Source organism: Rattus norvegicus, chromosome 15 (genome assembly GCF_021556685.1).
Source record: "Rattus norvegicus strain SHRSP/BbbUtx chromosome 15, alternate assembly SHRSP_T2T, whole genome shotgun sequence".
NCBI lineage: Eukaryota > Metazoa > Chordata > Mammalia > Rodentia > Muridae > Rattus > Rattus norvegicus.
In genome coordinates this window covers 28,514,330-28,537,164 of record NC_141548.1, presented here as the reverse complement: position 1 = coordinate 28,537,164, position 22,835 = coordinate 28,514,330, and the positions used below count along the sequence as shown (strand labels likewise).

Sequence of the window (22,835 nt, the reverse complement as noted above, 5' to 3'; positions counted from 1 at the left end):
GTGTGTGTGTGTGTGTGTGTGTGTGAGAGAGAGAGAGAGAGAGAGAGAGAGAGAGAGAGAGAGCGCTCTATACACAAGCACATGTGTGGATGTCAGAACACACATGGGAGTTGATTCTTTTCTTCCCCTATGTATATCCTGGAGACCAAACTCAGATCATTAGTCTAGATAGCAAGCCCCTTTACCTACTGAGGCATCCCACTGGCAGGAGACACTGTGTCTCTGAGACAGGGACTAATCCTTACTTCACAACTTTCACAGAAAATACGGTTTGCACAGCAACCTTCCTCTTTCTTCTGCTGCTGGATCATGTGTTTCTTCAGCCCTAACCTTGTGCAGACATGGTCACTGAGAGGGTTTTGCAGTGAGAGAGTATCTTGGATACCACAAAAATCACAGTCCACAGCAGACTTCAAGCAAGAGGTTTATTGGGGGCAGGCACAAAATGGCCACCGCTGAGCAGTGATGGAGACAGCGGCAGACCAGGTCATTTATGGGCAGGGATCAGGGTGGGGGTTGGAGGTGGGGGAACATGACTTAGGGACAATATAATGATGGTGACAGTAGAAACTTGTTGCATTGGTCATTAGTGATGGTGGGTTGTAGGCATTGGGAGAGTGGGGGGATTGGGGAGCAACTCTTTTGTGGGAGGTTCTTAATTGACTAACTGTCATGCCTACTGGCATGCAGGATCTGGGACAGTTTCAACCAGTGCTGCGATCAGGAGTAGGAGAAGGGTCTCCAGGGTCTGCAAGCCCACCCGAACACCTTCAAGTACAAGAGAGAAAAGGACATGCACACCACACCTACCAGATCTTCGAATCCTTCCACGAACAATGGTTACTCTAAAGAACTCGGGGTAACCAATGCATGGTTTTCTTGGCAGGGTTCTAGCCCTGTCACCGTAGGTGTGGATGTTGTCCTGGAGAAGTTGGCACATTTTCAGTGCCTGTGTCATGGGATCTCCTTGACAGCTGTCTGAGAGCCCTCAGTATTGACTCGCATAGCATCTGCAGGAGCTTGCACTCCTACCCACAGTACACAGAGGATCCCTCTGGTACACGCTCACCAGCATTTGCTGTAATCTGTTTCCTTGCTCTCTGAGTGGGAATAACCCATGAGAAACTTGTGCTCATCATCGATACTGCGGGGTCAAGTACAGGGCTGTCTGTCCTTCCGCAATCCCTAGGCCTCAGGCTCAATCTGCCTACCGCTCCAGGAAATTTATCCTGTTCTCCAGAAGACAGGCAGATCTGAAAGACTCCTCCTTTGTTTCGTGATCGTCAGCCACCTCAGTGGAGCGGACCTAAGAAAGGAGAGGAGAGGAGAAGAGGAAGGGAGTGGTGCAGAGAACCGTGCTGTGTGGAAGAGCCGAGGCTCTGAGGTATGACTCGGGGTGGGGGTGAGGGCAAGGTCAGATCTGTGCTGCTCACCGTGATAATATCACATTTCATTTCACAAGCTTTTCAGGTTTGGGATTACTGTTACCACAGACCCTCTTCACAGGCTTGAGGGAGAGTATAAAACAGTTGGGATTTTATTTCCATTTTATACATACATAGTGCATGCATATAGTAAGGAAGTATAAACAGTAAAAAGATACATGACATTTTATATGTTTTTAATACTACACGTATACTGTAAATTAATTGTGTACAATGAAACGAATGTTTTTCACACCCAGACACAAACACACAGACATCCAGACACACAGACACCTAGACACACGTGCATTTTTTTGTTATCCGTGGCTTAAAATTTTCTTTCCAAGGCAGTTCATACACACTACAATTTCTCTTTCCTAAAATGGGGCATCAGATCTCAAATTCCTTGAATTTTCTATCTTAGAGATGGCCATAAAGAACATTTCTGGCCCAGTATGGGGGTGCACACCTTTGGTCCCAGGTCTCAGGAGACAGTGGCAGTTGGATTTCTTGAGTTTGAGGCTAGCTTGGTCTACAGAGTAAGTTCCAGGACAGCCAGGACTACACAGAGAAACCTTGTATCAAATAAATAGGTAGGTAGATAACCCATTTTCTGAATGACCTTGTATAATATGCTATGTTAGGACCATTTACTTCAGGAGAGATATGGCCGCTGCTGCACTGATAGGAGGAAGGGATGTAGAGAGTAGCTGGGAATGTGGACAGACAGGTCCCTGTGGATTTCTCCCCTCAGGCTTTTATCATCAGATCATGACCTTTTTGCCTAATCATATACATTGTTACATGAGCTTCAGTCACGGCCATGGAATGACATCTCTGTGAGAAAGCCAGCAGGACTGCCTCACCCCAAGCACCTCCCCATCTTTGCAGTATTCTTTATAACAAACCAGTGGATGTGCTTCCCTGAGTTCTGTGAGCCACTTAGTAAATTCATTGCTCGAGGAAGGCTTTCTGTCACTTCCAGTTATTTGACAGAAGCATAGCCAAAGTGACTGGGAATCACAACCATGCCAGAAAGTCAGTTGAGGTAATTTTGGGGACTGAGCTCTCACACTGTGGGATTTGATGCTGTCTTTGGGAGGATGATAGTGAGGTCGGTCAGTGGCTGCTCCTAGTGGATCTGATGGATCTGATGGATTGTTTGCTCGTGGAGAGGAAGTCCGACATATGTTGCTGTGGCAGAATTGACATGTTGCAAGTGTCTGACAGAAGAAAGCAACTTTGTTCACAGACCACATCCTCCGGCCTTTGGTTTTTAGGATCCAGTGTTTTCTAAAGGCAGTATGTTTGCTGCCCTTCACATGTGTCTATAAACAAGTTTAAGTATATGCATGGTGTATGTTTGCTGCCCTTCACACGTGTCTATAAACATGCTTAAGTATGGTCTTTGGTAGGACCAGTGGTGTGTGTGTGTGTGTGTGTGTGTGTGTGTGTGTGTACATGCCAGCACGGTGCCTTCCCATGTGTGAGTGGTGGAAGCTGGAGGTTGGCGACACCCATATGGGCTTGTGTTATTGGCCATAAGGAAATCTGGATGTTACTATTTTCAGAGGACAGTACCTCCTTCTTATCTCTTATCCACAGTTACATCTTTTTGTGGTTTCAGTTATGCATAGGAAACACGTTCTGAAAATATCAAATAGATGAATAAATAATTGGTCAGCTTTAAACTCCACACTGCTTTGGGCCATGTGCTGAAGTCATGCATGTGTTACCCAGTCTTCCCCAGTTCCACTGGGTCATGAGTCACCCCCCTCCAGGGTGTCACACTGTCTGTACCCCTTGCCCTCCAGTTCCTTAATTCAGACTGTCAGCCTTACCAGGTCAGCTGCCAAGACTTCACTGTGTTAGGATCCGAATAACTTTCGTGTCACTTAATGGTGCTCCCACTCATGAGTGGGCCGTTAGACTTTGTGACCGTCCAGAGATAAAGGCATTTGGTGGAAGGAGAGAACCAGTTCTCACAAATTGTCTTCTGCCCTCCACAAATGTGCTGTGATATGTGCACATGGAGGTCCTACACATAGACAGGCAGAAAAAAAGTGTTTAAAAAAATAAAAAAAGCCACATTCCTCCCGTGTTTAAAAATAGTGACAAATCACTGTCTGGTTATATGGACAGAAGCCACAATGTGCCTCCTTTTAAGCAGGAAGATACGAAATTTTGACTTAAGAAAACCTTCATTGTATGGCAAGGTTTCTATGGGTTATGTCACGAATAGATCAATTTGTAAATTGTTAAGGAGAAAAAAGAGGGCTGGATATAGCTCTGTTGGAGGGAGCTTGCCTAGGATGACAAGACTCTGGGTTCAGGTCCTAGCAGCATACACATACATACATACATACATACATACATACATACACACACATACATACATACATACATACATACATACATACATACACACACATACTTATACACACACACACACACAGAGAAAGAGAGAGAGAGAGAGAGAGAGAGAGAGAGAGAGAGAGAGAGAGAGAAACTCATGCTAACCTCACCGTGTAATGTGTAATAGTTACACACTGCCAAATTCTGAAATTGATGCCAGCATGATTAGGTTTGATGAGGGCCCCTCGGACACGGCAGACAGCTAGCTACTTGCTTTACCTGCACTTGGTAGAAAGGGCTAGCAGGCTCTGCTTTCATGACTAATTTACTTCCCAAAGTCCCGAGTTTCTGATACCATTACACTGGAGTTTACAATGTTTTTGCAAGAGGGGATCAGACTTTGTCCTGAGCTTTCTATTGGTCTAGAGAGGATCGAGAACAGAGAGTAAAACTTCCCTGCCCCAGAGATTCCCGAGAGACCGCACACTTTTGTCCCTCCAGTGTGTGACTGGGAGACATCTTAAGATGGCATGAATTGACCCCTGATCTTCGGAGCAGTCGTGGGCACTCATCATGGATGATGTTCTATCCATGTCCTTGAGGAAGAACTGAGTAGTGGACAAGCACTGGGAGTCTCCCACAGCTCTCCTGGAGAACAGATTCTGACCTGGAGACCAAAACAGTCTTGGCAGTGGAAAGATGTCTGAAGATAGTTATTGTTAGCAAGCCCGCAAGATGCCTAAGTGTCAAACCTGATGACCCGATACGCAGTCCTGCATAGAAACAGACAATAGAGAAATGGCTGGAAGGATCTATCAATATTTATTAATCACCTAAAGTGGTCAGTACTGTCATTTGAGAACACTGTCTAGAAAAGGAAGAAATGTGAAAAGAAGAGAGAACCAGGCTTGGGTTGAGTGAGACCTTGCCCCAGCACATCACAGCCACCCCACCCCCAACGCTGCACCACCGTAACCTCCCGCCATCCTGACTACCACTTTTATCACCTTTACTTCCACCAACATCACCCCTACAACCACCTTCACCCTCCCTCCCACCCCCTCCATCACCTCAGTCCATCACCTCTAAGCCTCCACCACTATCACCTCTACCATCATCATCTCCACTGTCATTACAATCTCTGTCACCATCACCCGCACCACTATTTCCATGACCACCTCCACCTCCACCTCCTCCACCTCCACCTCCACCTCCGCCTCCACCTTCTCCACCTCCACCTCCTCCACCTTCTCCACCTCCACCTCCTCCACCTTCTCCACCTCCACCTCCTCCACTTCCACCTCCACCTCCACCTCTGCCTCTGCCTCCACCTTCTCCACCTCCACCTCCACCTCCTCCACCTCTACCTCCACCTTCTCCACCTCCACCTTCTCCACCACACCAGCATCTCCCATCCCCATGCTCTCCAGAGTTCTGAAATTAAAAGCCTGTGAAATCCCTGCTCCATATTCCAGATAAGACACTGAAATTAGACCCTTGAGGGAGGGGCCGTGTCATCTTCCTACAAAACTAATCTATGTAAATTTTTACTTTCTCTCTCTTCTTTAACATAAACTGAGCGCGCGCGTGTGTGTGTGTGTGTGTGTGTATGCGTGCACGCGCGCACATACGTGCGTGTGTGAGTGAGGCGGGGAGAAGGAGAGGGTATGCCTGTGATAAACCGTGAGAGTCGGTTCTTTCCCTCCACCAAGTGAGTTCCAGGGATTGAACTCATACTGTCAAACTTGGCAGTCAGCTTCTCCATCTTGCTGGCCCTCGTTCTCTAGACTATGAAAACAGTTTTTCTTACTTATTTTATTTTATTTTGTGTATGACTGTTTTGTCTGCAGACTGTTTTGTACACCATGTGTGCAGCCGGTACCCATGGAGGTCAGCAGGATGTACGGAATCCCCTGGAACTGGAGTTGCAGATGGTTATGAGTCACCATGTGGGTACTGAGTACCAAACCTGGGTCCTCTGTAAGAGAACAATGATCTCAACCACTGAGCCATCTTTCTGTCTCCTCTTTCTCTGTCCTTGTGACCTGAAAATGTCTTCCTATTTGTATTGATATAGACATAAATATTGACTGAGATAGGCCTGAATACAGACCCAGCTTTGGTACCTTATTCTGCGGAATGACTTGATTCCTTCAGTGACCAAGTGATGTGGGAAGCCTCTTATACAACACAGGGGTATAGAGAGGGACGAGGTGCAGCCATCTTGGGTTACTTATGAGCTAAATAGATGGAAAGAAATATACCAGTGTTTATTTCACTTATTCTTTTGAGAAAGAATCTCAGTTTGTAACCTTTGCTGGCACTGAACTCATGGCAATCCTCCTGCCTTCACTTCCCAGTTCAGAAGTAAATCATCAAGCCTGTCTATGAAAATGTTTATAATATCAGGGAGAAATTATATATTGTGGCCACAGTGCTATTTTCAAGAAACTTTTTCAAAACAATTTCTGGATAAGTCTTTCCAAGACATTATTCAGTTTGAAAATATGAATTCTTGATTTGCCTTGATTTGCCTTAAAACAGTTAAAAATGTGACCACATTAGGGCACCGTTATCCCAATGTGATTTTTTTTCAGTAGCAGTTTTGTCTTTTAAAGCCACTTCTTAGCCAATTGCGCTCTGTAGTGCCACTCACCCTTGTGCTGGCCACCGGCAATGTCCTGAGAAATGACCTAGACCGCTTGCCTGACCCTATACTATACCATTATTAAAACTGTGTTCAAAAAGCTCAGGGAATAACTCCAAGAGGACTTTTCTGTTTGTTTATTGTTGAGGTCCCTCTCTATGGTTAACTGCCTGGTTATATTAAATCCAAATGATCTTGTTGACAGAGAATGTGTTTGCTAAAGACCCCTCTATTTGAAACAGGAACGTAATGAAACATGTTGAGGAGCCTACATGAGCCTACCATAGGGTGATTTGCTTTTAGAGTCAGATGCTGCTCGCTTTGTTACTTTATCCCCTTCACACCATATGAGTATCCCCGGGGCAAGTGCACTGTTGACGAATGGCGTTCTGTCACTGTCTGTAATTTGGATGTTGTCAGATAAGAGTTCTGGGAAAGGTCTCCTGCACTGAGATAAAGAGAACTGTCGAGGACATTGGTCACACACAGGGTTTCTCAATGCCGCCTGGCATTTCCTAAGGTGTGGGTATCCTTGTATGCCTGCACTTGAGCTGCCGACGAGGGGACACCATCCACTCGTAACACCCTGCACACAGCTTTCCCTGACTCAGTGGCTGCGACTCGAAAGGCCATCCTGGGCTTGGAAAACCGCATGAGGAAGTCTTACAGCAACACACACAGTTTAATTCCAATGAACGAAGGAGACTGAGATTAGTTCTAGAGCCATTTGGTGGACAAGGCATAGAAAACTCAGAATAGGACTGAGCTGGAAGCTTCTTCCCTGCCGGCTAGCTTTCACAGTGCCGGAGGGTGAAAGGCAGGCCACTCAGAGAAGGATGAGTCACTGATGGGCTTAGGTATGAACTGTAGGGGCCACAACACCAACCTGTCAGGCAAGACGTCTCCACGGTCCAGTAGCAGCATGTTCGTTATACTGAGGCAGATACTGCTTTTTTGGTTGGATCTGTCGCTGCCCCACAGGAAGGAATTCGTGCCTGCTCCGTAGACATGATCAAACGCCTGTATCTGGGGAGGTCGTAGGCTTGCAGGGGAGGGAGTACAGAACGGTGTTTTACTAAACGGACATGCTGTCAGACTGTCTCCTAAGTATCTGTGCTCATGTCCACAGATGAGCGCTCCTTTCAACCTTTGTCAGAAAGGTTTCTCTCTACAGTGGGCAGCAGGCGGTAGAGAGATTCACAACTGGACAAAATGCTGACAGCAAGTCAGTATAAGGTGCTCAGCCCAAACGAGACAGCTATAGCTACCCCCTCAAGACTCAGGGAGCACTGGGCAAGGGGCGGGGCTGGAGGAGGATAAGCCAGAGTACGATGGGGAGTGGCATGAAATGCAGTCTGTTGGACGTGGCTGTTGTATGTGTGGGCTCAGGGTACTGTGGTTACCTACATAACATTGAGCCATCATCTTCCAGCATGAAAAGGAGAATGACTCAGGTGGCCCCACCTCTGGCTAAGGTGCTATTGGCAGTTAATGGCTGCTGTGGGAGTGGGAGCCATTGTTCTTCATTGGTGTACCCACTGGTAAGTCACCCCTGATCATGCAAGCAGATTTCGTTAAACTTAATGAGTCATTAAAAAAACAACACGGGAGTAGAAGGGGACTTGGGAAGAAAAAGGGGAATTAGAGGGGGGAGAGAGAAGGAGGGGAGGTGATGGAGGGGGGGAATGGAGGATTAATATGATCAGACATTATGCCGTGATTGCAATTGTCAATGAGTAAATAAAAATGTTAAAAGGAGACCAATAAGCACCCAACAACTACAATGTAAGTTGCAGAAAATTGTTTCCCTTTCAACGATATTACAAACCCTTTTACAGAGTGGGAGATACAACGCTAAGGCCATGACAGTGTTTCATCTCCTTCCTTTTGACAAAGACCTGCTTGTGCTGACTTGAGGTGGGTTAGTCACAGTGTCACCAGTGGACTGCAATTGTCTCGCAGCTCCCTGAGATCTCTTTCCGAACAGTTGAAGTGAGACGCAGAGCACGCTGTGTAAGGCGGGCTGAGCTTCGGAAAGGATGAAGTGCGTTCTTCAGAAAGGACAAAGGGCTCTCCAGAGAGAGGAGAGAGGACAGCGGCTGGAGAGACTATGCCAGAAGGCATAACAGGCCGGCTTTACATGGTTTTCTAAGTCATCAAGAATACGCAGCTTTTTCCTGAGGGATTTTTTTTTATATTTTTGGCAGACTGTTTGAATTGTGTCTATAAGATGCAATCTTGTAATTGCTTTGTGAATCAGAAAGTCCCAGTTCAGTATTCTTATAAGGTTTAGGGCTCTGAAGCCGGTTTAGATAGTTATCCCTGAATGACCTTTAGGCAGTTAAAGACGTCCTCCCTCTAGAGATTTGCATCGGGTTCCATTCTTCTGGCCAGCAATTAAAAGTCCTGTTGCTCCAGTCCCTGGTTTCAGAAGATTGACCTGACTATGGGTGTGGTGAGTCCAGCCTCTGTGTTCTCGAAATGTGCCAGTAGCTGGCTGCTTGCCAATTGTCTTCTAGGTCCAGACTCCCTGGTTAAATCTGAATGGGAAAGAGCGCTCCTCTAGCATCCCACTTTCCCTAAGTGACCAGAGCAAAGAGACCGGAGTCTTTGATTCTTCGCTTCAGTAGGTGGAATGGGTGAAGGGCAGACAGGGGCATTTCTGCAGTGACAAGAGAGCAGAACTTGCCTGGGTTCACCTCTCTTTTGAGCAGAGGTGAGTAAGAGCAACCCTGAGAGAGGAGAGAGGACAACAGACAAAGGAAATCTTTGGCCCTGGGCTTCATTTTCTCGGTTATCTTTAGCTCTTCATTCTTTTATAAAAACACATTGCAGGATTGGGGATTTAGCTCAGTGGTAGAGCGCTTGCCTAGGAAGCGCAAGGCCCTGGGTTCAGTCCCCAGCTCCAAAAAAAAAAAAAAAAAAAAAAAAAGACAAAGCCACTCCATCTGCACCTCCTATTTCCAAAGTCTCGGGCAAGGATATCCCAGAGACAGAAGAAGATGAAACAAAAGGAGTTAGCTCAGCGTGTTGAAAGATTTGAGCAAGTTCTCAGAACAAAAGAGTAGCTCCAGTCCAGATTCTGAGGAGGAAAGGGCTGAAGCTGGGCGCCTGCAGGAAGCTAAGGTTGGTTCCCATGAGCAAGCCCAGAGGAACGAGGTCTGTAAGAGCTCCTCGTGACCAGCAGAGGGCAGGAGCGCGCTACGTAGTCCTGTGTTAGCGGGGCTTGGCAAAGAGATAACCTTATTTTCTCCTGTAACACAGAAAACACAGATGTGGATGTTCTTCCCAGTGGAAGAACATTCTCAACTAGAGTCTTCTTTACTAGACTAAGAATTTTGTAACTCTCAATAGTGTGTGTGTGTAGGGGGTTGTGCTGCTTGCGTCAGCAATGAGATCTCATCCAGGTGGGGTTGTCCTTCCATGTTCAGCAGCCTTCCTACTTGATGACACAGCCCTGGGATATGGCTACTTGGGACAAAGTAGAGTGTAAAGCTGTTAGGATGAGTCCTGGGGACAATCATTTAGCGGCTGCATGTGGGTCTCTGGGACACCCCTACTTCTTGCCTCCTTCCCTAACCTACAAGGCTTTTATTCTCAGTCTTACCCATAAGAACACCCTCTTCAGTTTCATGCTTTTTTGAGGGACTCCAGAGGACGGCAGCTCTGGTCCTGTTCTGTGTATGGCACTTATCCAGCGCCAGGCTGTAGGTGCCACCAACTCTCCAACTTCTCCCTGATTTGCCTTCAGCCAGCTCACTCTCTTTGAACCAGTACCAGCCGTGGCACTGCCATATCCAACTGTCTACTAGGAATCTTCACTTGGCTGCCCGTACACGCCTCAAACAATCCCAAGTAGGAATGACTACGTCCTTTCCCAGTTCTTCCCTGAAACTGAGCTACACCGGCATATCCCACCTGCAATGAGACATCTTTTCCACTCCCAGGGTAACACGTTCAACATTATTCTTCATTTCTCCCTCTTTCATCTTTTTCTTCTGTCTGCCTTCTAACCTGTCAGCAGAGGCAATTGTTCTCTTCAGAACACACCTTCTGCAGCCTCCGCCTCCGCCTCCGCCTCCGCCTCCGCCTCCGCCTCCGCCTCCGCCTCCGCCTCCGCCTCTGCGGCCACCTCCTCAGTTGCTACTGCTTCATCTGCTCTGACAGCCTCCGCCTTGAACTCTGCTTCTTGATCTCACATGAAGAAGCCGGAGAAATTCTGTCAGAAGATAACCGCTCTCAGGATGAGGGTAAAAATGGTCTGTCCATTACTCTTCCAGGAAAGTCTTCAGTGACCTCATGGGTCCAGGGATGACGCACTCGAACCATTTTCCTTCCTCTCATATCCTCTTCCTGCATGTATTGGAAAACTTAATTTGTGATTGTCATTTGTGACTGTCCTTTGAATGTATGTGTGCCCTGCCAGACTGTCAGTTCCATGAGAGCAGAATTTCTGTGTGTCTTTGTGTGAGTGCGGGTGTGTGTGTGTGTGTGTGTGTGGTATTGGTGTCCATACTGTTTTAACACACTAAAGCTTAAAAATATTTACTGGATGAATGAATGATTCATTGCACATTGTATGTTGGAGTTGTATTAATTAAATGCCTTCACAGCTCTAAAGCGAAATTTAAAAAAAATCATTTTCATTTTAAAACACAAGACTCTATATGGCAAATGGAGCCATTTGATGTGATTCGGAGGTGGCATTTGAGTTACGTCTCCTGCTCCATTGTGCAGTGATCCCCAGGGTGATGAGGGTGAGGACAGAGTGTTGTGAATACTGTTTTCTGTGCAGAAATTATTATGTGTACGTGTGTGTGTGTGAGACTGTCCAGGTGTGTGGAGACCAGAGGTCCACACTGAGCATCTTCCTCACTTGCTCTCCCTGTAAGTTTTTGGAGTCATGGTCTCTCAGTGAACTTGGAGCTCATCAATTTGTGTCTGCTGGGTGGCCAGAGAGCTCCAGGGATCAACTTGTCTCTGCCTCCTGGTGCTGGGTTACTGAATACACTGTCTTCCGTCCTCAGGGGCTGAGGATTGCTTTTGCCTTATTTGGTTTGATTGTTTGTTTGTTTTCTGAGAGAGAGGTCTCGTTTAGCCCTGGTTGGCCTGGAATTTGCTTGCATAGATCAGGCTAGCCTCAGACTCATGCAGAGCTGCTTGACTCTGCCTCTTAAGTACTGGAGGTAAAAGCTTGTACCTTCTGTAAGCAGCCACTTCAGATTCTGTTGGGTGTGGCATCCAGGAAATTGAGATCCACACTGTCCAAACTTTTGACTTCTCGGAAGGCAGAAATAAAGATTTTTCTAGATTGAAAACTGAAAGTCTTTACATTTGCAGTTAATTTAAAAACTTAAAAGGTGCAGAGTACGACAGCCAGAACACAGATGGGGGCATCAGCCCTCCGCTCCACTTTGTGACTTTATCTGTTGCTTTGTAGCTCATGCCACATCTAGGAAGAACAGTACAAAGCCAAGCACACAGACAAGTCAGCGAGTGGAGACGAGTTAGGCTTATCACAACATTGCTATAGACACACGATTGAAGAAGCTGCCTGTCCCAGCAAGTTTAGGACCTGGTCACCAGCTCTTTGGGTTAAATGAAAAACATCGAGGTCACTCGGGGTACATGGGGGACAAACAGGCTGCCCCTCTTTAGCATACCAGCTCTAGTCCCCTGTACCGTTCATCTTCCATTTTCTTCTCCTGCCAGCTCTTCTCCTTGGAGTTGTGGTCCTTTGAGGTTTCTTGTTTTCTCACTATGACATTCAGGTCAGCCTGAATCTTCTGGCCTTTACCTCCCAGAGTGTTGGAATCATGGTGGGAGCCATGGAGCCCAAATGGACCTTGTGTTGGTCTACTAGAGCTCTCTTGCTCATTTGCAGTGGTACCAAGTGTTAAAGGGTGGTGAGATGACTTAGCTAGCAAAGCCCTGAGAAAAGAGGTGGGGTAAGGAATGAGATCTCAGTGGAGTAAGGGGACACCATGCCTGAAGTATCATATCCCTGTAGGAACAGTCTTTAAATAATTTGCTGTAACCATGAGTGTTCACTGGTGAAGATTATTTTAAAAGCTGGTCACATGATAACAGAACCATACTACATAGGTTCTAGTTCATTATAAAATCACTCCCTCCTGAGCCTTGAAACTCCCTCCTCCCTCCAAAATACTGGTGGTCATCCTGATGTCCCAAGAACACCACAGTTAAAACGCCCTAAGCAACAAGGTGTCGTTATGGGTCAACAAGCTGCTTATCAGAACCCAGATGGTGACAGCAGAATCCGTTTCTTCCCCACCCCTCTGTCTCTTCTGTCTTGGTCTATTTTCAGGCAGAAATCCCATGCACATTGGTAAGGTGGTGGTTTTGTGGCAATGTTTTCTGGAATCAGCTCTCTCACACCAATGAGACCAGAAGAGAGGTGGTGTCAGCAGTGAACTGAAACCAGGATGACCCCTGGAAGGGCTTCCGGGTGGGTCTGGTTTGTATTCTCATTTCATACTCCAGGACCACAAGGCGGGGCAGGGAAGCAAGTGAGAGTTTCCAGAAGCATACTTGGCAGTCAGCAGGTTGAAGGCAGCAAATCCTTGCTTCAGCCATTTCTCAGGGCCATTCTGCTTCAGGTAGCTGGTGCAGTCAGTCATGCTCCGCAAACAGGCAGTACCACAGTATAACTGAACCAAGTAAAGTGCTAAATAAGTCATCAAATCAGTATCTAATAATTGGTCTTTTCTAGCATGATCTACTCCAGTGGGAACAGGGTCAAACCCAACGGTCTCAAGCATGAATGAAGTGGGAAAGGTCTCCATCTTTATCCCTCAACACTCAAGACAATGTTTCTCAATGTCAAGGTCTCCCAGCATTTAACACTGGATCCCAGAAGCATGTAGTTCTTGCTGATTACATCACGTGTGGACCAGGTACCCTGGTCATCAACTCTTCCTGTGGTAGCTGTCAGGATCTTCCCTTTCCAACTGCATATCTGTATGAAGCCAGACTTCATATAATTCAACAGAACCATGATGTAGAACAATACAGATGAAAATCACATCTGGAATCAAGATGTCAGCCTCTAAAGACAGTTTAAAAATATAATCCAGCATTGATTTCTCTTATCTTTTTGCTTTGAAAACAACGTGTTTACTAGGCAGATCTGGTGACACATGTCTTTAATTCAAACACTTGAGAGGTAGATGCAGGAGGATCAGGAGTTCAAAGTCATCTTTGTCTGCAGAGAGAATCTGAGTCAGCCTTAGCTACATGAAACCCTGTTTCAAAAAACCCCCAAGCTTCACCCATCTCTCCAAGTCCCCAAACAAATGAAATCAAAACAAAACAGGATTACTTTTTGAAAGTATGGTACTTACATAAACACATACTATAGTGAGTGGTGGATGACTTGCTATACATAAAATATTATAGTTTTAATTTTTAAGATGAATATGAACAGATAGACTAAATGTGAACAAAAGTTTCTTGTGAGCCTTGTCAATTTTTTTTTTGAGACAAAAATTCCCCCTGTAGCTTTAGCTCTCCTGAAACTCACCAGGCTGGCCTCAAACTCAGAGATTCTCCTGTCCCTGCCTCCAAATGCCGGGATTGAAAGCCTGCACTGCCATTGCTCAATAGTCACTGCTAGTTCTGGAGTGTAAAATGCCACCATGATTCAAACGTTTGTGTTGGGGTCTGGGAGGCATCCCACAAACCACTCAGACACGGATGTCAGTCAAACAGGGATGGTTTACCAAACAGCACACCCCAAGGCTGATAGATCAGGGACTCCGGTCAGACCTGGGAGCTGACTGTGACACTGAGTCAGAATTCTGTAGGGTTTTCAAAACCTGAGATCTACAGATGTCTATGTCAAGTTTTTCACCAATCAGGAATTAGGGAAAGGGGTTTATCCTGTTCCAATGGTTGGAGTATTCAACTGTGGCAGGGGACTTGCCTTGTCTAACATTTATGTCTTAACTTGCCAACCTGGATGTCAGTTACCGTATATACTTTCTGGCAGGCAGGATGTTAGTCACAGGGAGCTTTTGCAAACTTAAATTTTACTTGACCACTACTCAAAATGGAAGTCTTAATCTAAATAGTTTCAAGTGTCTCTCTTACATTGAGGTCCATCCCAGGGGCAGCTTATAAAGGCAAATACCATAAGGGCCTACACAGGTGCAGGAGGTGCTGCTGCGTGGTTGGTTGGGGTCCAAGATTATTGTGGGTAACTACACAAAGCAATTCTGTTGACTTTTATCATGATTTCCAAGGGCATGGGACATAACAGAATATGTAATCAATGAGAGCATGAGAAAGTTTCCTAGCATCAGCAGAAACAACACATGAGAAAGTTTCCTCATAATATTAGTAACAGCATAAAATGTCAGCCTAGCTTGGAAACAGTGACCTAGGCCTTAACATTTCACCTAGGCAGGGCTATTTTACCTAAGTCTTCACAATCTGCATCCTACTACTAAGGACTATGGAGATAAGGGGGTGGGTGGAGTGAGGTGGTGGGTCCACCAGCAAAGGCCCTTGCAATTCAAGTCTGGTGACCTGAGATTGATTCCAAGAACCTATGTGAAAGGGGGAAAACCAAGTAGATTCCACTAAAGTGACCTCTGACTTCCACACACCCTGTAACAACTAAACAGAAGTTTAAAAGAGGGACCAGTGGTTAAGTTTATCAGTAAATTGTTAATCTGTTCTGAGCTCCAGTGGGAGCGTGCATGGCTCTGTACCCCATCAAGACCTCTGGATTCGTGAATGAAAGACACACACACTGCCAGCTTATTTATGATATGCCTTACTAGCTCAATGTCTGGGCACTTCCAAACCTCCCTGGGGCTAGCACACACTCCCTCTGGTATTCCTGGGTTAACACTTCCTAAATCCCCAACATGTCACCCTTTCTGTTGGAAATTTATTCTAGAGCTTGGTCTTAATTAGGCTCCCCCAAAATCACAGAGGAAACTGCGTGTTCAAATACTGAGGGTCCCTGAGCCCAACTGGTTTGAGAAGGGTGTGGAGGAGGTGGCCTTTGAGGCCAAGTCTTGAGGTTCCCTAGCCTGGCCTGATGCCTTGTTCATTGTCTGGGAACATGAATATAATGTGACCGGCTATTTTCCTACTACGATGACTTCCATGCCTGCTGTCATAACTTTGACAGAATGCTGGACTGTGTCCCAATGTCTCCCTGGAACCGAAAGCCCAAAGGAACCCACTTATTTTTCAGGTTGGTTTTGCCCTATATGATCACAGCAGTTAGGAAGTAACCAAGGAAGTAGGTGTTTGCTTTCAAGCTGAAGTAGCAAATCACTGGAAATTGCTTTTTAGTATGCCTTCATGATGTCGTATAAATCTGCTGCTATCTTGGCAAATTTGAAGAAGGTTAACAGCCAACATCTCACCCATAAAACATAAACAAGAGAGTCCAAGCCTATTGGAAGCTGAGTTGTTGTTCAAGTGTCAGTCATCTACTGGAAGGGCCACCAGAAGGGTGTGCTTGTCTAATGTTGCCCATGAAAATAGGACAGCACAGATAATGGCAAAGAAGAAGCATTAAGGATGGATCCCCATGAGAGCACTGATCCATCCAGAGACAGACGATATAGAACAATATATACATCATTCTTGCAGTCTGCCATGAAAAGGGGCCACAGAAACTGGCCATGGATCAATGTGGGAAATAAGATACTTCCCCATCTAGGTCCTGTGCTGAAGAGAAGTCAGGGACTATATGACTCATTCCATTCAGGGCAAGAGGAACTTGACTGTTCTTGGGTAGAGACTTACCCACAGTAAATCAAGAATATCAGGTCTACAGCATTCACTACTCTGCTCCCTCATCCTCTATACTCTTTGGACCAACCCAGAGGAGGGGCTCCTATTCCAAGGAGGACTGGCAGGAGGAATGTACTCCTTTGTCTCCTTGAGGCAGCTTCAAATATGTGTAAGTGTTTGTACACACCTCACTGGCTGGATAGAAACTTTTGCCACTAAGGTCAAGAAGACTACGGAGGACTCAGTCACATGTCCCTCTATACAGCACACTATCCCAAGGTTTGGCCTCTCCTGGTCATTATAGACTCATGAATGGAGTTTCCTTTACACCACAGGTGACTCAATATATACCCACAAGTCTAGGGTTCAAGTATTACCTGAACTCTGATTGGAAGCCCCAAACCTCAGGTGTTATTGAATGAATTAAACAAGATCGTAAGTAAATTCTAGCAAAACTTTGTCAGGAAACCTCTGATAAATGGATGAAAGTGTTCTCGTTGCCCTCAGGAGTGTTAGTCCACAAAACTGACACCAAGGATAGCCCTTGTTTGTGGCATGGAAGCCTGTTCCTCACATTGGTTCTGGGTTAGACTCTGAGGCCAATCAGTTGATTCAGTATAATACACTATGAACTTGGGGGCAAGTCTAACAAGCCCTATAGGAGGATGGGAACAAAGTTGTACACACCCAGTCTAGAAGGAACTGGATTCTCCCGGTATGATCCACAGACCAGTTGTATCTTCTGGTGGAAGGGAACTTACCAGGTGATCCTGAGAACCTCAATGACTGTCACATTGCTTGATATTAACAGCTGGGGTTATATTTTCAAGTTAAAACCAGGGATCTCAAGGTAGACACTCTACCCAAGGACATGAGGAATATACCCTGATCTGTGTGATCCAAGGAAAGCTCTCAAACTTCTCTTAATGGACCAGTGAGTTGGCTCAGCAATTAAAAGCACTGGTGATGACCCTAGAGTGAGCTGCAGAGTCCTTAAGGCAGAAGGAGGGGACCAACTTCTGCAAGTTGTCCTTTGACCTCACATACATGACCTCCACATACGTGCTGTGGTCTATGTGCAACCACCAACACAATAAGTGTAAATCATTAAAACAGAACAGCAAACAAAAAACCTGAACAATCATCAAAAACCCCCCAAACCCCTGAATCCCCATCAGCTACCGTGCAGATTCAGATCATGCGTGTTAGGGAGATGGTCATGGAGAGCATAGGCCACCCTAGCTGCACAGAGAGAAGACACCAGAAGGAGAAAAGTGCCAACGCCTGTCTCAGAGACAAGAACGGCCACCTGGATAAACACGAAGGAATGGAAGGCCTCTGTCTCCATTTCCTGGGCAATCTCCTAGCTAAAGGCAAGAGGAAGACAGAGCATCGGGCTGCTAAGCCACTGTCCTCTGAGATGGATAGGGCACTCCAGAGAGTAGAGTGTACAGATCCAGTTCCTGGTGTTTGTCCATGTAAGGGTTAGATAGAAAATAGTGGTGTTTGTCATGGAAATGTCATTCCTTTGTGTAACCCTAATTTGTTCTCATTCAATCCTGTGCCTCTCTGCCCTTTCATACACATCCTCACCCTGTGTGGCTGGGTCTCTGGTTTCAGACAGTCCCCTTCTGCCTCCCTACTCCATGTATTCTGCTATCCTATTTACACCTTCCTTAAGACTTCTTCACTTCTCACCTAATTTCATGTCTGCTTACATATAAATACACAAACACACACACATACACACACACACACACACACACTCACATGCATATGCACACCACTCACACAGGCACAAGCACACACACACACACATCCTATTTTTCAAAAAAAAAAAATCGATTGAGGTGGAGAGAGAGCTCAGCAGTTAAGAACACTGCATGTTCTTCCAGAGGACCTGGGTTCATTCCTAGTTCCCCTGTAGCTAACAATCATCTGTACCTCCAGTTCCAGGGATTCAACTCCATCTTCTGCCCTCTGCTGGCATCAGGCACATATATGGCACACAGACATTCATATAAGAAAAACACCCACATACACCAGATAAAAATTATAAATTAAAAATAAAAGTTCTGCATAGGAGAGAAAACGTGGCATTTGGCTTTCTGAGTCTGGCTTATTTCAGTTAACAGGATGATTTTCAATTTTTTTCCATTTTCCTGCAAACGTTGATGTTGGGAGTTGGGTCTAATGCTCACTGCCACATCTGCTGATGATGGGCTCGCACATGTCCTTAAAAGGATGGCACCTTCCCATCTGAAATGATCCCTGACTACAGTTCTGTCCTCAGGAGTCAGGGCAGAACCTCTCATCATTCATCTCTTTTCTGTGTGGATTCCAGTGCCCTTATCTTGGTCTCTGTGCCTTCCTGGTTTCTGTTGAATGGTCTCACAGTTGACCTCTGAGGACAGCCATGCAGGGAGAGGGCAAGGGGTAGATAGCCTCACTGAGAGATCCCAATTCCCTGGTCTCATCTCCCACCCACTTCTTCCCCACAGGCAAACTTGAGGGAAGATTTCCTGTAGGAATGTTCTGGAAAGATGCCAGATTCATTTGTTTCCAGAATGCTGGTAGCATTCATTTGTTTCCAGAAACTGGGAAGATGCCTCAATTAGTATGAGGCCCTGCCTCTACACACACACACACACACACACACACACACACACACACACACACACACACACACACACACCTTTCTCCCCACCCTTGACAGACACAGAGACACTAGAGATCTAGATGCATATGCAAAGGTGTTTATTGATTACAAAAATCTGTTAAGCTATACTAAAAGGAGTCAGGGACAGGTTTCATGAGGACAGGAGCTGATACGCAGTGCAGACAGAGGAACTGGATCTTCACTACTGTGATCTTGGCAGGAGCAGATGAGCTCAGGTACAAAGTGCTGGCACCGGAGCTAAAATATCCTATCCAAGTGAACCGGAACCACTGGATACATGGGACTGTCCCGTGGAGTTCTGGGGTTACAGGCAACTGTGTAGAACTTCAACGATCCTGTAGTTTGGTATCTGCATTGGGTATAAATCCTTGCCGGAGTTGTGAGGTTACAGAAAGTTATAGATACCTGAGATGAACTGTTATGACAATTCGTACTGATTCCGTCTTTACAGGTTGTATGTGGATTGCCACACACACCAACAACATTAGCAAAACTTGCATGAAGGAAAGTATTTATGCCCTTACATCTTCCTGTATAACTGTTGACACGCAGCATGGCAGCATTACATTGGGGGTAGGCGCTATTATAGATGTGCTGGATGGCAAACCACTGGGAAGGGGTTGGTCGCTGGCATGAGACAAGTGTTAGGACAAGTCCCAGCAGCAGAAGGAGACTAAGTCTGGACTTGAGCAGCTTCAGACCCATGTTTCCTGTGAGAACAGAAGAGAAGAGACTACTCTCACCTTGGCTCACTTTGCCCCCTCTCTTCCTGAAGGCCCTCTGCTGTCACTGTGGGTCCACAGTGCCACTTCTCCTGGACACTGCCCCATCACCGCCCCTCATATCCCAGACCAGACAGTCAGTGTCTTACCCAGTGTGCGTTGTGGCTCCTGTGGAACTCAGTGCTGGCTGTCCTGGAAATCACGGGTAATGGGTGAGCTCCACTTGGGCCCACAGATATGGAGCAGCCCCGTGGGTGGAGCCTGTGCGTCAGAGTCTTCAACGTGCAGAACCCACAGATTGGTGCACTGCCTGCTTGTGCAACTGGCCTTCTGTTTCTTCCTTGGCCAAGCCATGGTGCTGCTGGTAGCATTGTAGGGCATCAAATTCCAAGCCCTCTTGTGCAGGGCAGTTTGAAGTCTGAATCTGAACTCTACATAGAAATCTCTGTGTTGCCTGTTGACTGACTGCAGACTTCATGACTGTTTTCAGTAATGGACCAAGTTTTCTATTGCCTGGCTACAACTCAGAAACAAAGCCTTGGGAAGCCAGAATCATAAGAGAGATTACCATTTCTGTCCTTTATTTTTAAAATTCTATGACGTTGGGGTGTGCAGAGATGGCTCGGTGGTTAACAGCACTTGCTGCTCCTCCAGAGGACCCAAGTTTCCTTTCAGCCCCTATGCTGGGTGGCTTAAGACTGCCTGTAATTCCATTCCAGGATATCTGATGTCCTCTAATAGCGTCTGTTGGCATGTTCATACACATGAACACAGACACACAGAGACACATGAGCACAAATAAGTCTTACGGATGGGTGAGATGTCAGTGGTTAAGAGAACGTCCCTTCTTCTGGATTTCTTTCCTTCCAGAGGACTCCAGTTTGTCCCCCAGAGGTCACAACTACAGATAACTGCAGTGCCAGGGAAATCAGACTCCTGTTTGGTTTTTGTTAGTACCTGTACATGCCTGGGACATGTACCTGTATATGCACGGCACATGTGAGTGCAGACACATGTGAAAGTTAAAAAAATAAACTTTAAAAATTGTATTTACAAATAATACCAAAACCTTTACTCAAGGCATACTGCACTGTATTATTCTGATCGGTTCCTGTATAAGGTTCCTTTCTACATTTCCAACTACACACATTTGCCTCCAGAGCTAGTACTAATGGTCTAGTCTTATGGACCTGAAGGAGAACATCACTTTATGTAAGATGTCCAAGAACGTATCAGCCAATATAAAACAATACACTACACCCAACAAAATTTTTATTTCTGTTTTTCTTTGGACTGGGATTTGAAACTGTGGCCTTGTGCACTCTCGAGAAATGAGCTCCATCTCCAGTGCCACATAGGTAAGAGTTTGGCTTCAGTTGCTTAAATGCCTCTCTAAGTTTTTGTTATCAAAACCTCCCTTGCATTCCAACCAACTGCACACTTCGGTTATGAAGGACAGAGTTACATCCTAGTAGTAAGTACTAAGGTTTTTCCACACTTCATGAGTATCATAAGGTATTGTCTCAAGAAATGCTTCCTCAGTTGACCTCTAAACCACAGTGAGTATTTGTTGATGTCCAAACTGATAGACAGATGTCTTGTTGTGCAGAGATGTCTTTTCTATTGGTGAGAGGTTGTGTACAAAACTTGGAATTTCTTGAACCCTGTATCCTCTTACAAGGAAACTCTTGACCTATTGACTGACAGACGCCCAGGGTCAGCATAGTATTTGACACAGCCCTGCCAAGTGCTTGGGCTGTCTATATAAATGCCAGTGCACAGCATCTATAAAATTGTCACGGTAACAGTTTTATAGGGAAAGATCATTTGGGGACGTAAGAAGTGTTGAGACAAGATGTCACTCTGTAACCTGGGTTTGGTTTGAACTTGCTTACAAACCCAGGTTGGATGTGAATTTTCCCTCCTTGTGCCTCAGGCTCGAAGTTCTCCATCCTGGACTCGCACTTCACACCCAGCTGGTGAGCCAGGTTGTAAGCAGCCTGTGCTGCTGTTAGTGGATGCTCAGCTCTAGGAAGCAGGACTCAGCAGGGAGGTGCTAGGATGCTGTGGGCGTGCCCTTGAAGGACATTTTGGGACTCGGTGCCCTTTCCTGTCCTCCTTCCTTCTGCCATGACCTTGAGCAGTTTGCTTTAGCACAGGCCTCCCAGTGTGGGCTTTTCTCTACCACAGACCCCAAGACAGGAGGCCAACTGACTGGACGATATCTCTGACAGTGGACTCAAATGAATCTCTGTTTCTTTCAAACCATCTATTTCTCTCAGGTGTTTATCAAGCATTGGAAAGCTGATTTGTAGCCCGCTGCAAGTTCATTTAGATTTATTTAGAAAAGCTCAAAATATTTTTGGTACTAGGGCTCTAAGGTCTTTTCCTACATGTTAGGGAGCCTCCCGTGTATCTCTTTGGAAGGCGATTGAGCAAAAGCAGATCTTGAACCTTTCCATCAGGTTTCTGCAGCCACACAGGGACTTCAGGGAGAACTCCCATGCAGACAGAGCTCTGGGTTGGTTGTGTCTTTAAAGAGCCCTGCAGCTCCTTTGCACACTCAGGATTCTGTAGTGTGACTCGTGCATGTACCTTCGGGTGTACACTGTGGAACTCTACCTCACCCGTCACTCAATACTTGCTAAGCATGACTGCAACCACCGTGTTGCCTATGGCCTGGTATAGCGTGTCTTCATTCCTGGAGCCTTGATAGGCACCACTAAAAATGTTCTTGGGGTAATCATTGAAGGGTCCCTATCACATCCCGTGTAGTTGTTACGGATAAAATGAATGGTGTGATTCTCTGGTCTCAGCCTGGAAGTCAGATCTTTTGGTTGGGATTTTAATTGGAACTACATTGAAACTACGTTGAAACTGTAGGTCCGTGTGAAAAGCAATTCCATGTATCTAAGCACACTGAACTTTCCATTCAATTCTTCCGGGGGCCAAATTGTTTGGGTTCAGGTGATCTGCAGTTCCTTTCTCCAACGCTGTCCTAGGTGTGGACCCTGACTGAGGGAATACTGCAGGGACAAGATCTAAGTCTGGAGGTTGTCTTCTAGGTCTCAACAAGGCCACAAAGGCAGGGAAGTGCAGAAGGAAACACTCAGATAAAGGGACAAAGACAGGGTTTCCTCAAGATCTGCTTGCAGTAGTGTCTAGGAACTAGCTAGATCGTGTGTCAGTAGCAGTGGGTAAATAAAAGTTGTTCTTTCATGAAGAGACAT

At 46.0% G+C, this 22,835-nt stretch overlaps 1 protein-coding gene and 1 long non-coding RNA gene across 3 annotated transcripts; one reads left to right on the top strand and one right to left on the bottom strand.

The window, feature by feature from the left end:
- The first annotated feature begins 261 nt into the window (after positions 1 to 261).
- LOC148000922 (uncharacterized) lies at positions 262 to 7,519 on the top strand. Of its 2 annotated transcripts, none has more exons than XR_015638745.1 (3): positions 262 to 486; positions 691 to 1,384; positions 5,630 to 7,519. It is a non-coding gene; the product is annotated as an uncharacterized LOC148000922 (long non-coding RNA). The 2 variants fall into 2 exon arrangements; XR_015638746.1 differs by having other exon boundaries at positions 315 to 486; positions 1,190 to 1,384; positions 5,630 to 6,631.
- An 11,428-nt stretch (positions 7,520 to 18,947) lies between these two features.
- Ear1 (eosinophil-associated, ribonuclease A family, member 1) lies at positions 18,948 to 19,869 on the bottom strand. Its single transcript, NM_001408671.1, is given in 2 exon segments — positions 18,948 to 19,593; positions 19,755 to 19,869. A coding segment is annotated over 1 exon segment (468 nt). The 5' UTR covers positions 19,589 to 19,593; positions 19,755 to 19,869; the 3' UTR covers positions 18,948 to 19,120.
- Between the last annotated feature and the right edge of the window lie 2,966 nt (positions 19,870 to 22,835).